The 21014-nt window shown below is 44.4% G+C and overlaps 2 protein-coding genes across 2 annotated transcripts in view; one reads left to right on the forward strand and one right to left on the reverse strand.

Moving 5' to 3' along the window:
- The window catches only part of SLC7A7 (solute carrier family 7 (amino acid transporter light chain, y+L system), member 7), a 33210-nt gene extending 27536 nt beyond the window's left edge, over nucleotides 1-5674 (forward strand). The window contains exons 5-11 of the mRNA XM_004694663.2: nucleotides 518-662; nucleotides 2602-2725; nucleotides 2979-3082; nucleotides 3370-3466; nucleotides 4456-4605; nucleotides 4798-4981; nucleotides 5186-5674. Of these exons, the coding sequence (XP_004694720.1) occupies nucleotides 518-662; nucleotides 2602-2725; nucleotides 2979-3082; nucleotides 3370-3466; nucleotides 4456-4605; nucleotides 4798-4981; nucleotides 5186-5289 (908 nt within the window). The 3' untranslated portion in view covers nucleotides 5290-5674. The remainder of the gene's footprint in view (nucleotides 1-517; nucleotides 663-2601; nucleotides 2726-2978; nucleotides 3083-3369; nucleotides 3467-4455; nucleotides 4606-4797; nucleotides 4982-5185) is intronic.
- Nucleotides 5675-6093: 419 nt separating this feature from the next.
- Nucleotides 6094-11688, reverse strand: LOC101622700 (mitochondrial inner membrane protein OXA1L). The gene is made up of 10 exons (XM_004694530.2): nucleotides 11613-11688; nucleotides 11246-11407; nucleotides 10409-10622; nucleotides 8341-8484; nucleotides 7573-7658; nucleotides 7240-7404; nucleotides 6992-7096; nucleotides 6731-6893; nucleotides 6574-6654; nucleotides 6094-6489 (listed from the first exon to the last, which is right to left on the reverse strand). Exons 1-10 carry the CDS (start codon nucleotides 11673-11675, stop codon nucleotides 6353-6355), a joined length of 1320 nt encoding a protein of 439 aa, XP_004694587.1. The 5' UTR covers nucleotides 11676-11688; the 3' UTR covers nucleotides 6094-6352.
- Between the last annotated feature and the right edge of the window lie 9326 nt (nucleotides 11689-21014).

Genomic DNA, 21014 nt, shown 5'->3' on the forward strand with positions numbered 1-21014 from the left:
AGCTTATGTTGGCCAAAGTGCCGACAGCCAAGTGCTGGGAGCTGGCTTTGGCAGATGGGTGAGCCCAGTGCTGTGGCTGATTGTTCTTTCCTTGGGAGTGGGCAAGGCCATGAACTCCTGTGCCCACTCCAGACTCCAGTATGAACATACCTCCCCTGCAGCTACTCTGCTGACCTTGGCACACTGAGCCCTCTCTTCTTCCACCCAGGGTCAGCTGTGTGGTGTTAGGAAGTGGCTAGGATCTGGCAGCTTGAGGGGCGGGACAGAACTGTATCCCTCCTGTTCTCCAACTCTTCTGTGGTTGTTTTTCATCCTAGAAAGTTACCCCATGTCCTTCCTATCAAATATTCATGCTGTTCCCTACATTGCAGTTGTTTCTTTTGTTTCCTCATTAGTTTCCATGCTGCTGAAGGTGTTGGAAGCCACTCTCCAGCTGCGATATTTTCCACTCCTTCATGGATCACTTGCGGTTGTGTGAAGGCCACTAATCCTGTCTTTCCATGTTTTTGGGTTCCAGGAGCCTCTACCCACTTTGAGAATTCCTTTGAGGGGTCATCATTTGCCATGGGCGACATTGCCTTGGCACTGTACTCGGCTCTGTTCTCTTACTCGGGTTGGGACACCCTCAACTACGTCACTGAAGAGATCAAGAATCCTGAGAGGTTGGTATTGCTCCAACTTTCTATGGCCATTATGGGATTATTTACCCAATAGTCTTCATTTACTGAGCTCCTACAATGTGCCAAAACATACCATAATGCTACAGTCAATTTTGTCAGCCCCTGGTCAGAGAAACAACTTGTCTGTGACCATGGTCATAGAATTGAGATGTGACTTTTCTAACGTATATCTTTTTTTAAATTATTATTTTAAGAATTTTTATTTATGCATAGAGAACTGGGGTGCAGGCTGGAGGTGTGGGAGGAGGTGAGAGGATTCACCAGAGACAGAGTGGGGAGCAGAACAGGCAGATGTACTGAAATACACTGCTGAGGGGAGCAGCGGGTGGATCAGGAGAGGTCTGCTGTGCCATATGGGCCAGCTTATTGCCCGGGGATCAAACCTAGGCCTTAGCTGTGATAGAGCTGAGACTTAATCCCCAAGTCACCCAGGAGGCTGGCACATATACTTTTTTTTTTTTTTTAAAAGATTTATTTATTTGTGCATACAGAACTGGGGTACAGGCCAGAGGCTCAGGGACGGTGAGAGGCTTCACCAGAGACAGAGTGGGGAACAGAACAGGCAGATCAACGAAGTACACTGCTGAGGGGAGCAGCGGGCGGGTCAGGAGAGGTCTGCCACGCCATGTGGTCTCCTCCGGGGCAGGCGGGAATTGAACTCATGCAGAAGCGGCTTTAGATTCTCAGTGTTGTGCTTTAACCCGCTGTGCCACCAGGGAGGGCCACAAGGCACATATACTTTTAAATAGACTTTCCTTGATAGAGTTTTTACCACCCTAATCCCCAGAGATAACTTTAGGTCAGACTCCCAGAAACCTGTAGTTTCCTGTCTGATCACATCCTTGTTTCCCAGATTCATTCTGATATGGTTGTGTGTTTTAGTCATTCAATGGTCTCACCACACCATTGTTACTCTAAATGACCCTGTAGTCATCCAGCGTGAAAAGAGCACTTGGTAGGGAGTCTATTGGCCTGGCGCCTGTCTTTTTCCATTGAGTTGTTGGATGACTTCAGGGAGCCCATTGCCCGCTCTTTGTAATTGATGGGGCTGAATTTTATGGCCTCTAGGACCTTTCCTGGCTCTGAAATTCAGTGATTCCAGGAATGAAGATTTCCCAGGGAGTGAATGCTTTATAAACTTTTTAGTCAAAAGAATAATAAACTCTTTCTGGCTTTGAGAAACAGAGGACGCAACCCTGGGAGCAGAAAGGCTGCAGAATGGAGGTCTGGGTGGTGCTTCCATCTGCTGGACAGAAGCTGAACTACTTGAGCATCCCTCCCTCCCCCAAACCCCGCCCCATTTGTTTCTGTAGGCTCGAGTGAAAAATGTTTAGAAAGATGTTGGCTTTATGGGGCGAAGCTTGTGCATCTTTCTCTTGCCTCCAGCGAGGATAGCATCCAAGGTCCCCCCACAGACCTTGGGGGTTGGGGTGGACATAATTTCCAGTCTGCTTGTTCAGACACACTCACTATTCTTCCTCCTGAGGTGTCTTATTCTCTGGAGATGTTAGATTTCACAATTTGTCTTCATAATCTCTTCTTATTTCTCAACCTTAAAATAAAATTGCCAATAATTGACAGTCTTAGAGAAGGAATCCTGGTACCTACAAGATCACCAGATGAAAAAAAATCAAGCCAAGAAAACTCCCAACTTCCTGTGCTTTTATACTGTGACATAGTTCTTTTAATCTTTTTTCATTTAGCCCTTTCTCTAATGTGTTATCCCCCTCTTCCCTTGATGTTTTTTAGTTTTTAAGAGCTTAAGCCACTCTCCTAGGCAACTTCAAATAGTTTATTCAACTTCAAAAGAAATGCCACAGGAGGCCCTGTCCCTGGATTGGTGTGGAAGTCTAAGGATTAAAGGGGAGATGGGGTGATGTGACTGTGGGACTAATGTATCCATCATTCTGTTTGGCTGTAGGAATCTGCCTCTCTCCATTGGCATTTCCATGCCCATTGTCACCGTCATCTACATCTTGACCAATGTGGCCTATTACACTGTGCTAGACATGAAGGACATCCTGTCCAGTGATGCTGTAGCTGTGGTAAGGATTTTCCCTAATGGGAGGAGGAGGCTGAGGGTGGGTTTGTGGGCTAATGGGCATATGGCAGCTTTTCAAGTCCCGGAAGTGGGTTAGTTCTTGACAGGATTATGCTTAGGTTACTGGGCTTGAAGGAAGGTCCAATTTCCCTGTTGTAGAAGGGCTGGGTTCCCAGTAAGGGGGATTGGGCATGCTTGTCCATGCCTACATCCTTTATAGGGCCTGCTAATGACTCTCACCTGTTCCTTTCCCTTAGACTTTTGCAGACCAGGTTTTTGGAATGTTCAACTGGACAATTCCATTGGCAGTTGCATTGTCCTGCTTTGGTGGTCTCAATGCCTCCATTGTGGCTGCTTCTAGGTATGATCGGCACTTGTACAGAGGGAAGGCACTGTGAATAGAGCCATGGCTGGGGAGGGCAGGATTCACAGGACCCAGTCTTTATTCACTGTGCACCTCAAATGATATTCACCACCTCTTGATTTTGTTCCTATCAGCAGCCATCAGTTCTCATTAATCTCAGCACTGACCTCCATTCTCAAATTCTTCTGAAGGAGGGGATAGCAGAGGTAGGGCTGTATGACATGTGAGCCATGCTATACCCAGGCATTCCAGAAGTTTCTCAATTCCTACCTTATGCAAAACAGGCTTTTCTTTGTGGGCTCAAGAGAAGGTCATCTCCCTGATGCCATCTCCATGATTCATGTTCATCGATTCACACCGGTGCCTGCTCTGCTTTTCAATGTAAGTGACCTCAAGGAGGAGGCTGAAAGCCAGAACGTAGGGGAAACTTGAACAGTTGATGCAGCTGTTCTAGCTTTTTAGAAGCTCTAAAGGAGATTCTAACAGAAAAACTGTAGATGGGACATCTGCCGTGACAAGGCACTGTACTAACTGCTGCAGTGGCCTCAAGAGAGAAGCTATGTCTAGGGAACGTTAACATCTTCTGATCTAGGATGAGGAATAATGGACATGGGATGTATTGTAATAGCTGCCAAGTCAGTGAAGTAGTGTTTAAGGCAAGAAAATGATCAAGTCCAGCAGGAAAGTCCTGGAGGTGCATTTGAGGTGACCTTTTATTTTTGCATAGAAGAGCTGGGTGTAGGCCAGAGGCATGGGAGGTGAGAGGATTCACTAGAGACTGAGTAGGGAGTGAACAGGTAGATTTACTGAAATACACTTCTGAGGGGAGCAGCAGGCAGGTCAGCAGGCAGATCAGCGCCATGTGGGTCAGCTCCCAGAAATTTCATAGCTTGTCAGCTGTCCACAATTTGGGTGGCAGCACTGAGACTTAACCCCTAGGCCATCAGGGAGGCTCTGAGGTAGACTTTTAAGGTTATAGTTACAAACTGTAGTAGTGGGCTTTAAGCTGAGAGATACCAGAAATCCTGAGGTAAAGCAATTTGGAGCTGGGAATTGGGTAGAAGCTGGGAATATATGGTGGAACCCTAAGGAGGCACTCTTAGGCAGAATATTGGAGGGATTTTTTTTAAAGCTGTGCTTTATAGAGGATTAACTGGGCAAGTATTTTAAGGACTGAAAAACCAACTGAGGCTGCCTACTTAGTGAGAAAGGAATGAAGTATGGAAATTAGGGTGGTAGAGGGTGGGAAGAGGACTATTGGGGACACTGAAGACTGTACTATAAGACGGATGCGTGCATGGGCAATAAAGGGGACTGAAAAGTACCTTGAATAACAAAGACCACAAGGCCTCACCATCTTGTGCCTGCAGGGTATCATGGCACTGATCTACCTGTGTGTGGAGGACATCTTTCAGCTCATTAACTACTACAGCTTCAGCTACTGGTTCTTTGTGGGGCTTTCCATTGTGGGTCAGCTGTACTTGCGCTGGAAGGAGCCTGAGCGACCTAGACCCCTCAAGGTAACTCACTTCCACCCTACCCCCAGGGCTGCAGGGCCCCTTCAAGATACTTTAAGACATCTTTGCCTGGGATTTGGTGGTGGTGATGTGTTGAGATTAAGGGGGTTGGGAAGGCTTAGGGCACTCTTCAGTGTGTGGGGTTGAGCTGTTGACTACGAGATGTCTAACCAGTTGTTTCCTATGTGCTCTTAGCTCAGCCTTTTCTTCCCCATTGTCTTCTGCCTCTGTACCATCTTCCTGGTGGCTGTTCCACTTTACAGTGATACCATCAACTCCCTCATCGGCATTGGCATCGCCCTCTCAGGCCTGCCCTTTTACTTCCTCATCATCAGAGTGCCAGAACACAAACGACCTCTTTGTCTCCGAAACATTGTGGGTAAGCTGGATTCGCAGGTTGGCTCAGCCATCATACAGCACCCCCTTTATGCCCTGCAAACCTAATCTCCTCAGTCATCTTTGCCATAGTCTCTATTGCCAACTCTAACGCTTACCTCAGTTGCTCCCTCAGGCACCACCCTGTCACTAGAACTCAGCTCAAGTGACCTCTTAATTTTGATTCAAACTTGTCTTCTTTATGTAGCATCTACCACACGGTACCTCCAGTTCCTATGTATGTCAGTTACTGCTGAGATGGATTTGGAAGAGGCAGATACATCCAAGCAACAAGATCCCAAGTCCAGCTAAATACAGTCCAGAATCCTGAGATGTGGCAAGCAGGGATCTCTTGCCTCCTACTGGCTGGAGCCAGGGAAGATGAAAAAGCAAGCTCATTTCTTTGGAGGCACTTGTCCAGAGGTCTAGACAGCTTCAAAGCTTTTGAACTTGTTTTTTTGAGATGGAAAGTAATTTATTTGTTTTGCTACATATTGTTCCAGATTTTTTTTAAGGGATGATAAAGCAGACTGGGGGAGCATGTCATGTGTGGGTTTGGTTCTATAGCCCATTTCTGTGTGTTAGCACTCACCTCTGGGGGTGCCGACTCACTCTTTTCCTTTAAAAGGGCCAATAATGCTCTAAACTTCCTGTCTCCTTTAGAGACACGAAACTGTCAGAGGTGCTGGACAATAAATGGGTTACGCTGCTAAATACTGAGTGACTTCATCTTCTGTAATATCTTGAAAGTGTGTGAGTTCTTCCTTCTCTAGGCTGTTGCTGAAGACTGATACAACTGATCTCACCAAAGGACACCTAAACTTGTGGAGTGAAATGTTAGTTTATGATCAGCCTGCTCTTTTTAGTGATTACTAAGCATTTGGGCACATTTTCTTGAAGGCTACCTTATAGGTGACCATGGGCAAACAAATGTGGTTATTCTGTCTAGATGTGCCTCCGCCACGGGCACCATGCAAGCGAGGATGGAACTACATATCTATGGGGGCGGGGGTTGGGGGGGCAAGCGCTTCATGCCAGTTTCCTACACCTCCTCAGAGCAGAGCCAGCAGGAGCCATCACTGCCCCATCTAGTCTAAACTTTTTTTGAAGCACACAATCCATTCTCCTGTTTAATAAGTATCAACAAGTAGCACATAGTACAGAGGTTTACTAATTCTGTGAATGGGAAGCTCACTCAGCTCCCAGTGTGCCTTCTCCACGTAGGCGTAGGCCTGCAGCAGAATCTGCTTTTAAAATGAACACCTCCACGTCCCCCAGTTTCTAGGTCCGGAGCAATGACCCAATGTCAAATCCTGTTCTGAGGTTGAGTCTTTGAAGAGACAGAATTCCTGTCAGTATGAGCAGGGAACAGAATTCAACCAAGTGTGTCACGCCAGGGCTGCTTCGACTTTGGTTTGCTGCTGCTGCTGCTGCTGCTGTTAGGGGTGTTGGGCGGGTGGTTCTTTTCAGGCTGCAGCAGAGGGTTGTGGGTAAAGGTCTGTCTTAAAGGACCTGGGGAAGGAGGAGAGAACAGATCTTGAGGAACAAAAGAAAGAAAGAAACACAAGACAGAATTAGTCTGAGAGGCTCACTTACCCCTGGCTGCCAGCTCCAGGTGATTCTGTAAGCGTTGTTCACGCTCTCGCAGCCGATGTGCCACTTCGGCATTCTTCCAGCCTGTGTAAAGAGGAGCAACATGTTCAGTGCAGTACCCACTTCAGACTACTTCTCCCCAGACCTGTTAGGCTGTTACCTGTCTTGAAGCTCTTTATGAAGCCTTCCCGTGGAAGTAATTTGCTGGGGTCATGCACGACACGCTGGGGGATTTTAAGTGCAGTGCGTACTGCTGGAATCCGCAGGCAGGTCACCTGGGCCAGGGAAAACACATTGGAGGAGAGCCAGTACACGAACACAGCCTGCAGGAAAAGAAGAGAAGGTGCTCAGGACCTGGGCAGCTCCTGGGGCAGTTAGATAGGTGGGAGGGCCAGGAAGTAGCCCCAACGTCATAACCTACCGTGGGGAAGTGGATAGTTATGGGCAAGACAGCCAGGGGCATCACTCTGATAAAATTTCTCATCCATTGAAGATCAGAACTTTGCACACCAGTCTCAGCACCTAACTGCGAAAAACAAAGGAGGAGTGATAAGTACATGCCAGTTTTAGAGAATCGGGTTTATAATTCCTACCAATCAGCTCCGCCGGGGGGGGGTTCAGAATGGCTACTTCGTACTTCCCTCCCTCCCTTGGCCAAGATGGGCTCACCTCAAGGACACCCCACATTGTAGCAGTGACCACCAGTGGTAATATATAGGTGGGGTCAGATAGTGTGAGATCCTGGAACCACAACAGGCCACCTGTCTGGAGGCTCGGCACGGGGAGGTTGGCCATTTCTCTCAAGGCGATGAAGAAGGAGATGAAGATTGGGGCCTATTACACAAGATAACAGTATTAGGACCTTTAGCAGAGGGGACATTTTCATGACTCCATTAGTGGGAACTATGTAAAATGCACCACCACTTGCGTTCTGGAGCATGGGAAACACAGAACAGGTGCTCTGAATGGTTCAAGATGAAGAAGGGCAATGTCTTTGCTTACCTGAGTGAGAGGTAGAATGAGTGGTCTCAAGAGTTTAACATCATGCTTTTTCTGGTAAAATGCCATCTCCGAGGAGGCCTTGTAAACTGTCAAGTGAGGGGACATTAATAGCTCGTGGGTTTCTATGAGCTGGTCGTTCAAGGGGAACTGTGACCTATGCTACCCACAAATCTCAGCAGAACATTCCTTGAGTACATATGGAGTACAGCTGATTATCACGGGGCAGGCCTGGGTTTGCCTAGGCTGCTCTTGACTGGATGACATGACTATCTCCATGGCAGTCTTGGGATAACTCTGTCTGTGATATCATCCCGATGCCCCTTTCCCTTTAAAAACTTTCCTATACTACCCTCAGGACCCCATTCCTCATACCACTGTCGCACAATCACCTTTTACTATCCTGTATGATTTCAACAAATGGCACAAGAACTTCTGTCCAAGCGGCACTGTTGCCTTGCAAACCCGGTCACGACTGCTGTGTCCCTCATCACTTTCCCACCACAAAGCAGCAAAAAGTTCCTGTTGTCACAACAGCTGGGTTAACAAGTGACCGTGATGGAGGTGACCACCTTCCTCACTTGGCCCATGGTATTTCTAACGGACCCCAGCCAGTCACTGGAACCATTTGGTTCCAGAAGCAGGTAAATTTTAAAGCCTGCACAACTATAGCAACTCCTGCTTTAGGTTGTTTCTCTCCCTTTGGCTGATTTCAGGAAAAGTACAAGTATGACCTTCTCCCATGCTCAGCTCATTCTGCAAATGACTCACACTCAGCATGGTCTCCTGTCAACTTGGCCTCTCGGATTCGAGTGGAAAACTTCTGGAGCTCTGGCAAGTGATTGTGGATCTTGGCTGCCTCTCGCTGGCCCTTCACAATGAGAGGAAACACCACGCAGCGGGCAAGGACTGTACCTGCAAAACATACACTAGGGTTGGAGTAAAGTTAAAGCAGTTCTGCAGCTAAAAGTCTGAGGTTTTTAGGTCCTCAGTTTTCTACACTGTGACTCATGCCCAAGCGCAGCCCCCCCAAAGGGGCAGGGGTATGACTTAGTTCCTTGAAAGCTCAGTCCTCTGACTTTGTTAAAAAAAGTCCAGTGCTAACTTTTGTAAGCAATCAAAAGAGGGCACACACCACTTTTCTAGATGAGCAGTCTTCAAACTTCGATTATCAAGTTTTTTAAAATATTTCAACCCTGAGAGTAGTTCCAATATACAAAACAGATGAAATCGGGCCACCTTGTATAAGGGGGTAGTCTGGCTTTAAGATTGTTCAAGTTCTGGACTGTGCTCAGAGACACCATATAGAAATCTGGGATTCTAGGAATGAGGTTTGAAAGCCATAGGTTTAGAAATCCTTGGAGCAGGAGGTAATCTGGCAGCCTATTATTTTAGACCCTGTGTATTTTTCTTAGACTTCCTGCTTCCTGACCATCCCAACAAATATTTATTGAGATTATGTATCTGCATACAAACAAGAAGGGCTGAGGAGAGAGTGGTAGGGACAGCAGGGAGGGGGCAGATATAGCCTTAGACTAGAGCGACATTATGATAGAGGACCTGCATTGCGGAAGGATGGAGGGCTGGAACCCAGAATACTGGCACTGAGTGGAAGGTTGAGTACTGGGCAGTGGGGATGGGAAGGTGGGGTGAAAAGACAGGGCAAAACCCCGGGAAGAATGTGACAAGAGAGACTTTGAGGTCTAAAATATTGAAAAGGGGAAGGCCAATTATGAGGAGAAAAGTGGGTCTAGTAATGATATCACTGGCAATGAGAATGAGTTGGTACTAATAAGAGTCAGACTGCTGAACGTGAAAGAGTACAAAGAAAAAGGCAAGCCCAGTGGATGCATGCGTACTATTTTACAGAACAGCTATGACAAGAAGAAAGGTAGGGTAGTTAGTGGTGAACTAAGGATGAAGGGAAGGAACTCCCCTGCCATAAAACACATGGTAAGCTTGAGCATGTTTGTATTTTCAGAGTAGGGCAGTAAGCAGGGAGAAATGGAAGACATGGGAAAAGGTGACAGCTGGAACAAGATGCAGAAGAGAGGGCCCGGCCTGGTGGTGCAGCGGGTTAAAGCACAACACTATGAAGCTAACGCCACTTCGATCCCCTGCCCTGGAGGTGACCCACATAGCGTGCAGAACTCTCCTGACCAGCTCACTGCTCCCCTCGTTGATCAGCCTGTTCTGCTCCCCACTCTGTCTCTGGTGAATCCTCTCACTGCCCCTGCACCTCTGGCCTTTACCCCAGTTCTGTATGCATAAATAAATCTTTTAAAAAAATGCATAAGAGAGAATTTAAAGCACAGTTTTAGCCTATACAAGAGCAATGTGTTTTCCCAAATTTGAGGTCAGAAAGGCCAGACCTAACATTATCCTTTTGTAGAGTGGGAAAACATCATCCTTAACAAGGTCCCCTTACTCTAAACCTGTGCTCATATTCAAATATCTCAACATTAAGTCCTTACTTAATGTCATCTTAGATTCTTGGAGATTTAAACTTGAGTCAAGAAGATGAAAGCAAGTCCTCCAACAATGTGGTTTTGTTCAAAGTTGGCTGCCACTGTTTTCACATCAACATGAAACAATGTTGAACAAAATGACTTTGTCTGAGGACCTACTGTACTTCTTGAATTCCAGATTACCTAATGGTTTAATAAAGCCCATTTAAAAATATAAGGAGAGAACATTTAAGAATCTTGAGCCTCTGTTCCTCACTTGAAGTCATTTGCTGGTCTGACAAATTTAGGCAACTACTTCCTTGATAGGCAGGACAGAATGCCATCTTAAGTCCCCGTATCCTCTATCCTTGTTCAGGATATAAGCCTCTTACATGCAGCAATGGCTCCCCACCAAGGTAGGCCCAGGCTAACATGCATATATTCCATTAAGTTCTGGATCAGTCCCACTGGGGTGTAAGATCCCAGGCCCAGTTCAGTGAAGCTCTGTTCTGCAGCAGCTTGGATTATATCTGCTGTCTCTCCAGAAGTCACTTCAGTTACGGCTGCAGGTGGGGGAGTTGCAGGAATGACTGGAGGGGCCTGAACCTGTGCAAAAGGAAGCCATGAGTAATATTCAGTTGGTCTCAGAGGGTCTCACTATGATAATCAGTACTGAATGCTTTGATTCCCTACTTCTCCTTCTCCCAGGTTAGCCTACAGTAGCCACACAATTCACTGTTTTCCCCTCTAGAAATGAAGATGTTACTTAGACTAGGATTTTATGACTTTGTCATATCAGGAAATTATTTCTTCTATCAGTGTTTCTTAAGTTCAGTCATCTGAGCATCACTGAAAGACGTTGCATCTAACGAAACTATTACAGCTATAACTTTCTTTTAAAATAACTTCATTTTTAAGAACAAAAATACCTGCTTGGTCTCATCCTCTGACATACCATACCCACGAAATCATATATTTGATATGCAAGTTAGGATTTTTCTAAACCACTCTGATAGACGACTCTTGTAAATCTCTGCTGCTGTACTTGCTATCATTTCCCTACTGATCTGAAAATTTACCCCAAGTAGAGATGCTATCATTTGGGGAAGCTGTACTGACTGCGGACAAGAACTATGCTCTACATTCCCCTTTCCCTTACTCCAAACACAATGCAAACAACCAACCAAGAAGCACCATCCCTAACGTTACAGGAGTGAAACGCCTCATACCTGGGCCTCAGCAAAGGAGACGGCTGACGTACTAAGGCCGCGGGGGCCGGGGGCGACAAGAAGGGCATAGCGCGGGCGCCTGGAGCACTGGCCCGCAGGGAACAGGAGGCAGGCGGCCGGGGGCTTCTGGGGCCAGTGCGAGAGACCTGCAACGCTGTGGAACTGCGTGGGTAAAGGAAGATGTAGTAGAAGTCGCTAGTGGGCCTGCGGGGTCCCCGCCATGACCCACCCATGTCCTCCCGCGACCCGGTATCACGAGATGGCGGGGCCAGGAGAGCAGATGACCCTCTGCCTCCAGCACGAGCTGGCCCTCGCTCGGGTCACAGGGACAGGCGACATCCCGGCGTTCGGCCTGGGACATCCTTACCCCATGCCCTGGCCGTAGCCGGCGCAGAAGCTCCCGAGGCTGGTACATGAACCGCAGCGCCATTTTGCCGGAAGCAGCGCTGTTCGCGCCTGCGCACTGCGAAGCGCAGCGCCCGATGAGGAGGCCCTTTTGGAAATGGGCGTGAAGCCAGAGCTGTCGCTACGTTGGCCAGTAAACGGAGGCTGAGGTTTGGCGGCCATATTTGAAGTGGGTAAGACGGCTCAGGGTCACAGTAACAAGGTCGCGCAGAGAGGTTTCCGGGGCCTGAAGTTGAGAGGAAAGCCGGCTGGTGTGAGGGATGCAGAATCCCGCGGAGTTTCCCTCCGTTGTAGGATGGACTGGGTTAAAAAGTAGCCGCCGGGCTGTTGTGACTGTTCCTGGCGTGGCTTTTCCCTGCACGGTGATGTCAACTCTCACTGTAATCGCAGATCCCGTGAAAGTTGAGGGTAGTTTGGAGTCTGACAGAAATTGAGGGAAGGCAGCCCTTATGAAATATTTTCCTCCGAGATAAAAAGACAGCACTTCGTGAGGTGACTTCACCTTTCCCTTTCTTTCTTTCTTTCTTTTTTTTAATATCTAAAAAGTTAGGTTTATTAGAACAAGGGACCGGAGAAGACACTTGCACAGACACAATTGGGCAAGAGAGACTTGCCCTTTCCCTTTCTTTAAGTTAGGTTGTGTGAAGAGTATATTGCGAGGCCTTTAGGGGACAACTCTAAAGAGGAAAAGCTAACATGGGGAAGGTGGTTGGATGTAAAGATAGAAATACCCTGAATACTTTGAGCGGCTGCACCATGTTTGGAACCACCTATCTCGACTTTATCGTGAAAGATAATTAGGTCTTTGTTTTGTGGGTTCTGGGGTCTCTGCCTGGCGCTTGGGTGTTCTGTTTGAAGTGGATAAAATTCCTCTAAGTATTTGAGGTGAGGTTCTCCAACCCACAACAACAGAAGCACTGCTTACAAAGGTGCCTATTATATATCTGTGTCATTGTAAAGTTTTCAAAGGGATTGCTTTTTGAATGACAAAATACAGTTTGCTAAATATACAATAGCCTGGAATGATTTCAATCACTGCTAGTTTGGGGTTTTTATGAATGCATCTGATAGAATGGGTTAGTGCTAGAGTTAAGTGTTGCACAAGTGTTTAGTTAATGACTTACCACATACATTTGTGTTGCCTGCAGCCGTAGCTCATAAAGCTGAGGCATTTAGGCTACAGCCAACTTATACATCTTATGTTTACCGTCTCTTGATGTATCTGCCATTTTGCTTTGTGCTTGATTTAATCTCATGTTCCTCATGGTGCCTAAGCATTCAGAGCCCACTGCTAGTATTGCATTTGCACAAGGAGCACACTGCCAATTGAAGTGTTTCCTCAGAAAATGTCTCTGACCCTGCACATGTGTGATTGTTATTAGGGCTATAACCTGTCAGTCATACAGACTGAATGCTATTGTAAGTAAGTTTTTTAAAGCTTACTTAAAAAAAAAATCAGTAAAGTTAGAGGTGATGACAAATACCAGGTGCAGGCCACTTTGGGGAAAAATGATTCTACGGTAGATTTACTTTAGTGGCCCCCGTGAACCATGACTTTCAGAGTTTATATCCTCTATTGTTCCCTCTTAGGCTGACCTGGTGACTTGCACTAAGTTATAGTGGGTGTTGGAAATGATGCTGTGCTTGTTCTAGGCATCTCCTTTAACATCTGTTAATTCCTAGTGACCAGCTGCCATGTTAGAAGTTTGACTTCTCAGAATCCCATGCTGTGAAAAACTCATCCTAACACTATGGAGAAGCACTGAGGCCTTGGATAAAGACTCTAGTTGAACTGCTAGCTAATAGTCTCCTTAACTTCAACCATGTAAAGAAGGCTATTTTGTAAGCAGGTTCTCCAGCTCACAGAGTCAGTCCATGTAATTCCATGTGGAACAGAGACAGGCTGTCTCTGCCCAGCCCAAGTTGCAAATAAGATGACTGAGATTGTGGTTTCAAGCAAATAAGCAAATAAAATGCTTGAGATTGTGGTTTCAAGCCATTAGTTTTGGAGCAATAAATAACTAAAATGTATTGTTATATGAATAGCTATTTATACTTGGTAAAAAAAAGCATTTTTTTTTCTAATAGGTCTAACTGAGGTATATCTTACATTAGTTTGCACTTATTTCTGTGTAGTTTAATTATTTTTTCATGGAAATTGGCTCTATTTTTCCATTTGTACATTTTTAGAGGTAGGTTTATTTATTCTATTTATTTATGCATGCAAGAGCTGAGGTGCAGGCCAGGGGAATGTGGGATATGTGTGTGTGAGAGAGGATTCATCAGAGACAGAGTAGGGAGCAGCACAGGCAGATCTACTGGAGTGCACTGCTGAGGGGAGCTGTGGTGAGGCGGTGAGTTCTGCTGCTCCATGTGGGACAGCTCCCTGGCTGGGGATTGAACACAGGATGCAGTGACTGGGGATAGCTTCATAGTGCTCAGACTTAACCCTTTGTGCCACCAAGGAGGTCCTCTTTTACAGCTTTTTAATTCTTACTAGGGATATTAGGTGTTCAAAAGTGACTGACAAAGCTTGGATCACAAAGCAAGAAAGGGTACAAATTAACAAAATCATGCCTTTGATGGTCTCTGGAGTTTAAAAACAGCAATTGGTGTAACTAGATTATGTTTGCAAGGAGTGTATGTATGTGAAACTAGGTGGGATTGGGGAAGGAAGATAGGTAAAAATTAGAGGTTCAAGACTGGGTTAGGAAGAAAATTTTATAGTAATCATATCTTCAATGAGGGGTTGCAGCAGGCAGGTCAGGAGAGGTCTGCCCTGCATAGGTCAGGAGAGGTCTGCCCTGCATGTGGGTCACCTCCGGGGCAGGCGGGGATCAAACTCATGCGGAAGTGGCTTTAGCTTCTCAGTGCAGTGCTTTAACCTGCTGTGCCACCAGGGAGGGCCCGATATCTTCAATGAGGAAAGCTTGAACTAAGCTAGACCAATGTGATGAAGAAGACTGTTAGCGGGGACACTTTAAGAGAAAAACACTGCAGATCAGGTGTTGGAGGTGACACTAGTGAAAACTAAAGATACTGGGGATTCTGAGTGGGAATGTTAGGAAAATGGTGGTACCACTGACATAAATGGAAAAAGTGTAGTACATTGGTCAATCGCTTGGTTGCTCTCAGATCTTCTCTGCTCTTCCTGCTCAATCTTGTATCATATGGAACTACATTTCCTTGATCCAGCTTCTGGATCAATCTGGCAGTGGGAATCACTGACAGAAGAGTGAAGAGAGGAGAGAATTTAGGGTATTTCTCCTCATCTTTCTCTGCTTCCTGTGATATTCCTAGAAGTGTTTTTCCTCCTCCTTGGCCAAATAATCTTTCTCTCCTGGTTAATTCCCTCCATGAAGACCTGCTACAATACTGGAGCCCTCTTGATGCCCTTAGAGATTTTGAGCTCTAGGAACCACTAACTTCAACTGTTTCTCTGGCCCAGGACAGGTTAGCAACTACCTGCTGTTACCAATTTCTGAATTGCTTTATGATTCCATTTGATTTCCCTGTAGAAGTATAGTTCTATTACCCATATCCCAATTTCTTGTAATAATGTTCCTCTGACATCCTTGGATATTTTTTATTTCCTGGCTGTACCCTAAAAATATAGCATAGAAGCTGTGTCAGTTATAAAGTAATTGTCTCAGCTTCAAACCCAATCACTTTATGATGCTGGGCTGGTACCCTACAAACTACGATTCTGCTTCACCAACCCAGGTGCCTGTTCTACTCCGAGAGTAAAGGACAGTAGAGGAAAACTTGGACAGCAGGAGGAGAGAAAACTCACTTGCACCTTTTTGTTTGTTACATGCGGGTTTCCTAGGTAATATCAGGTCTGGTCAGCAGGATTTCAGCAGTGCTTCCTCATCCTGCCAGTTCTTCTCATAGCAGTGGCTAATCCAGTTTTTAATTTTCCATCACTTGCAGACCCATCTTCTGTCACCCCCTCTTAGAGGCATGCCAACTCCTTTGGCCTGGTGCCCCCTCTTCAGAGATCTGATTTTCAGTTCTGTGGGGCCTTTTTCTAGGCTACAGTGTTCTAATAATCCTGTCTTCTTCTCTTTGTTCCCTGAGAGGTGGAGTGGTAGCTGCTCTCTGCAGAGCAGGGATCATTCAGAGTTCTCCTTTTACCCTTTTGGTCACCTAGTTGACCACCTTGTACCTATTTTTCAATCTTGGTGTTTAATTCTCTGTCCAGATAACCGGTGTGATTTCTGTCTAACTGCATCCTGATTAGTACAGAAGTGGAGCTGGATTTTTGGAAAGGTGTTGGATTTGGTTTTGGATAAACTGAATTTCAACAACAGTGCCAAATTGAATTTTACAATATGGCACTGGAGTTTATGAGAGAGTTGGGAACTGAAATATTTTGTCACTGTCAGCATTGATGGGATGATGTAAGTATAAGATAACTTGAATTCTGTGGGTGAGGAATGTGGGGGAGCCAAGAGCAGATGGTTGAGAATGGTCTCATATATACTCACAAAGAAAAAGCAGTAATGTTAAAAAAAAAAAATCACAAGCTACGATGATGACTTGAAGCATTGGTAAATGAAGGTTCTATCAAGATTGTTAGGAAATATACTTAACTATGTTGCTGGTGTTTCCCTAACTACCTTGATATTGGGGCTGTCCTTACAGACAAACGGCTAAGTACCTTGAGTTCTTCCTTTTCCTTTTAAGACCTTTTGAGAAAGCCATGTCACATTGAAGGCAGTGATCTCTTCCCTTGTATCTTTTTTTTAAAATAAATATTTATTTATTTATGCATACAAGTACTAGGATACAGACCAGAGGTGCTAGAGGTGAGACGATTCACCAGAGACAGAGTGGGGAATAAGACAGGTAGATATACTGAAACACACGACTTAGGGGAGCAGTGGGCAAGACAGGAGAGGTCTGCTGCGCCAGGTGGGTCACCTCCCAGGCAGGGGACCAAACTTGTATTGCAGTGGCTGTGGAAAGCTTCATAGTGTTGGAACCTATTGTGCCACCAAGGAGGCCCTTCCCTTTTATCTTTTGATTCTGCAGTTCTGCTACCTGCACTAGAGTACTGTGGAAGTTTGCAAAAATTATGAGAAATATTTTTATCCATATGAACTGGGGTGTCCCCAGTTACTTGACAGTTATTTTCTCCATGTCTTATTAGTTATTCAAAATATACTGAGCGCCTGCTTTCTACCAGGTGTCTGTTCTTGGGTAGCTTACTGCCCCTGGTTGCCCTAAGCCTGTCTCCCTTTAAGTCCCCTCTGGATGCTCTCAGCAGCTACACCTTCTCCTTTGACAGGGGATCTTATTTCTTACTTTCCAGACAAAATAAAGTCTTGTGAAATGAACCTTTTAATCCATTTCAAACAGAAACAAAATCTGTTTATTTTTCTCTCACCATCTCACATGATGAATTGAACTCCTTTTGTTAAAGTTTAAACTCATGCTCTCAGTCCCCGTTATTTTCTCCCTTGTAGGAGCTATAACATCTACAGCCAAACTTTCCTTCCCTATCTTTTTGTCTAGCCTAAGTGCCTTTAATCTTCTCTTTTCTCCTCTGTCTGCAGACAATAATATTTCTTTCTTGTGCTGAAAAAACCAAAACCAAAACAAAACACCCAAAACCTTCATTTGACCTTGACGCAATCAGCCTATTTTTCTCACCTTTATAACGTTTAAGGATGAAACTCCATTTTTCCAGTGTAGTCACTCCTAGTTCTGCTCTTTTGACTCCTATTGTTTCCCGAGCTGCTTTCCCTGTTACTCAAACTGCTCATTGAAAAGCAGTCCTGGCTTCTTAATCAGGAGGTACAGTGGGCTTTCTCAGCCCTCATTCTCTTCGACTTCATTATGCCATTTGGCACTCTTGATTATCTTTCTTTCTAAAACTCTTCTCTATTGGTTTTCATGGTACAACATACGATTTTCTTCTCATCTTTTTTTGTGCCAGTCTTCTTCTTCTTCTTTTTTTAAGATTTATTTATTTATGTATACAGAACTGGTGTATAGGCCAGAGGTACCCAGCATGAGAGGACCCACCAGAGACAGATTGTGGAGCAGAACAGGCAGATTGATGAAGTACATTGTTGAGGAGAGCAGTGGGTAGGCGAGATAGGAGACGACTACTGTGCCATGTGGGTCAGCTTTCTGGTGGGGGATCAAACTCATGCTGAAGCTGCTGCAGATAGCTTTGCAATGCTGCATTTAACCCGTTGCACCACGAAGGAGGGACTTGTGCTCGCCTTTTCTGAACAGTTTGGATGACTAGATATACTGAGCTTAATTTCTGAAATATCTATTGCAGTTTGAAGCGGGCATGTAAAACAGCGGGTGTCACCAAAATCTGATGGTTGCTCAGATAGACTTTGTAGGATGTTTAATGTTGTTAAAAGTGCCTCAGCTTGGAAGGCTTAGATATTTTATTGTGTCTGTGGTTGGTTAAAGTAACCAATTTTACAAGCGACTAAAGTTCCCCATATACTTTTCCCTGAACAACAATGTCAGTTAGTTAACTCCTGCCAAATCTTATCATTTTAATTCCCTTTCGTTTTCTAATATTCAACCTTCCAATTTCTAATTGCATAGATGTATTTTGCCAAATAACTCATTATTTAGATTATAGTCAAATGCTCTTTGCTGACTTAACTTTTTATTTATTTATTTATTTATTTATTTTTAAAGATTTATTTATTTTTACATGTAGCAACTAGAGATTAGGCCAGAGGTGCAGGGTGTGAGAAGATTCACCAAAGACAGAGTGGGGAACGGAACCCCTCAGAAATATACTGCTGAGGGGAGCAGCGGGAGAGATAGGAGAGGTCTGCCTTGCCATGTGGATCAGCTCCCTGGCAGGGATCGAATTCATGTTGCAGTGGCTACTAATAGTTTCATAGTGCTGTGCTTAACCCCTTTCGCCACTAGGTAGGCCCTGACTTAACTTTTTATTTGCTAATGGCATGTATGGGTTTTGCCAGTCTTTTAAGAGTTCTAGAGGTAGTGCTCTATATAAGAAAATAAGTCTCATTTTGCTAGGCTTTTTTTTTTTAAGATTTATTTTTGTTTATTTATGCATGCAGGAACTGGGATGTAGGCCAGAGATACAGGGAGTGGGGGGATGGCAAGAGGATTCACCAGAGACAGAGTGGGGAGCAGAACAGGCAGATCCACTGAAATACACTGCTGAGGGGAATAGTAGGGGAGACAGGAGAGATTTGCTGTGCCATGTGGATCAGCTTCCTGGTGAGGATCGAACTCATGCCACAGGGGCTGGCAGATAGCTGCTGTGTTGGCTGGTGATAACTTGATAGTGCTGACTTTAACCCCTGTGTCACCAGCTAGCGGCCCCTGTATGATAGGCTTTCTATCTTAACTGTAGGACTTACTGGACATGATCTCAATTTTGAAATTAAAGTGCTTCTTGGATTTTATCTTTGTTATTTAAGATGCTTGCAAATTTTTCCAAATAAATTAATGGTATTAACATTCCAAGATCCAAAAAGTAACCTACCAAATCATACCAAATAAGAGCATTTTACTTTTGGGTAGTGGGGAAAACTTGTATTAATAAGAGCAAGGATCATCAATGAAAGCCAATTAGTGAGGAAATTTGATGAGGACTATAAAGTCTCAGAGTGTATCCCCTAGGTTGACTACAAAGGGGAAGCAGTGCCTCATAGTGGCACAGTCTGGTAGACACTGCCTTAATCAAGCAGTCAGATTTAACATTGCCACTAACAGGGTCAAGTAGCATCCTGTGTCCTGATGTGATGCTTTGACAAGGACACAGCATCATTTTTGCCAAAATGAATCACCATAAAGAAACGTCAGACAAATTCAAATTGAGAAATTATCTACAAAAAAAACTGACTGTGGTCTTCAAAAAGTGAATATAAAATACTACTGATTAACTGTTCCACATTAAAGGAAGCTAAAGAGAGTTGAAAATTAAGTGCAACCTGTAATCCTGGGATTGGAGATTGGATTTAAACAAGGAAAAAACATTGTTAAAATAATTGTACTGTGATTATGTAAGATCATGTCCTTGTTCATAGGAAATACACAATGAATTATTGAAGGGAAAATGGGTGTGATGCTTGCAACTTAATTCCAAATAGCTCAGAAAAGAAGTATATATAGATACATTCTAAAGCAAATGGGTCCTCTCTGGTGGTGCAATGGGTAAGGACTCAGCACTGCAAACTAGCCACAGCCACCTCATTGCAAGTTTGACCCCAGGCCAGGGAGCTGACCCACATGGCGCCGCAGACCTCTCCTGTCTCACTCACTGCTCCCCTCAGCAGTGTACTTCCCGATCTGCCTTTCTGCTCCCCACTCTGTCTCTGGTGAATCCTCTCACTGCCCCTGTACCTCTGGCTTGTACCCCATTTCTGTATGCATAAATAAATAATCTTAAAAAAAAAGATTTATAAAGCAAATGGGGCAAAATGTAAACATGGAGAAGAAATATATAGGAATGCTTTATATGATTCTTACAACTAATCTTTGAATTTGAAATTTCATCAGAATAAAATGTTACCAATAACCCAGTCCTGAACTTTTGGGAGAGGGATTTAAAATATATATATATTTTCCCGCGGGGATTACAATCGAGATGGAAAAAAAATGTGCAAAATGATGTAAAAATAAACTTTGTAATAAAAAAAACCATTTTATCATCCAAAAAAAAATAAAACATCAAATTCTTAAATAATTCCCCCATCTGGATTAAATAATGGTAGTAACAATAAAAAATATATATATTTTACTGATGTATAGTATGGATACAGAAGAGTTTAAACCCTGAAAATTGACAGCTTGATATCATTTTTATTTATTTATTTATTTGATATCATTTTTAAAAATGAAACTGTCCCATCCCCTCTCATCATGATGAGGTCAGGATCCAAAACATTACCAACATTCTAGAAGCAACCCTTGAGTCATTCCCTATCCTTTCACAAAGGTAACTGTTACCTCACTCTGATCATCACAGTTCAGTCTGGCTTGCTTTTGAAGGTTGTATAAATAGGCTCACACCACATGATTCACTATTACATTTTCCCATAACACTATGTGTTCTTGTTGCATGTAGCTATAGTTTATTCATTTTCCTGTTTTTAAATATTTGAACAGGCCATTTTTATTTATTTATACATTCTATTATTATTGAACACGTGGCTTGTGTGGTAGATGGTCCTTGCCTTCTGTTTCTGGCAACCTGTGGAATCCTCTTTCCTTGAGGGTGAGCTGGGCTTAGTGACTTGTCTCTGATGAATAGATGGAACTTAATCTGTGAGGTTAGGTTATAAAAAGACTGACTGCTGGGCCCTCCCTGGTGGTGTAGCAGTTTAGAGGGCAGCACTATGAAGCT

This window comes from Condylura cristata, unplaced genomic scaffold (genome assembly GCF_000260355.1).
Source record: "Condylura cristata isolate star-nosed mole 26May11 unplaced genomic scaffold, ConCri1.0 scaffold00045, whole genome shotgun sequence".
Taxonomy (NCBI): domain Eukaryota; kingdom Metazoa; phylum Chordata; class Mammalia; order Eulipotyphla; family Talpidae; genus Condylura; species Condylura cristata.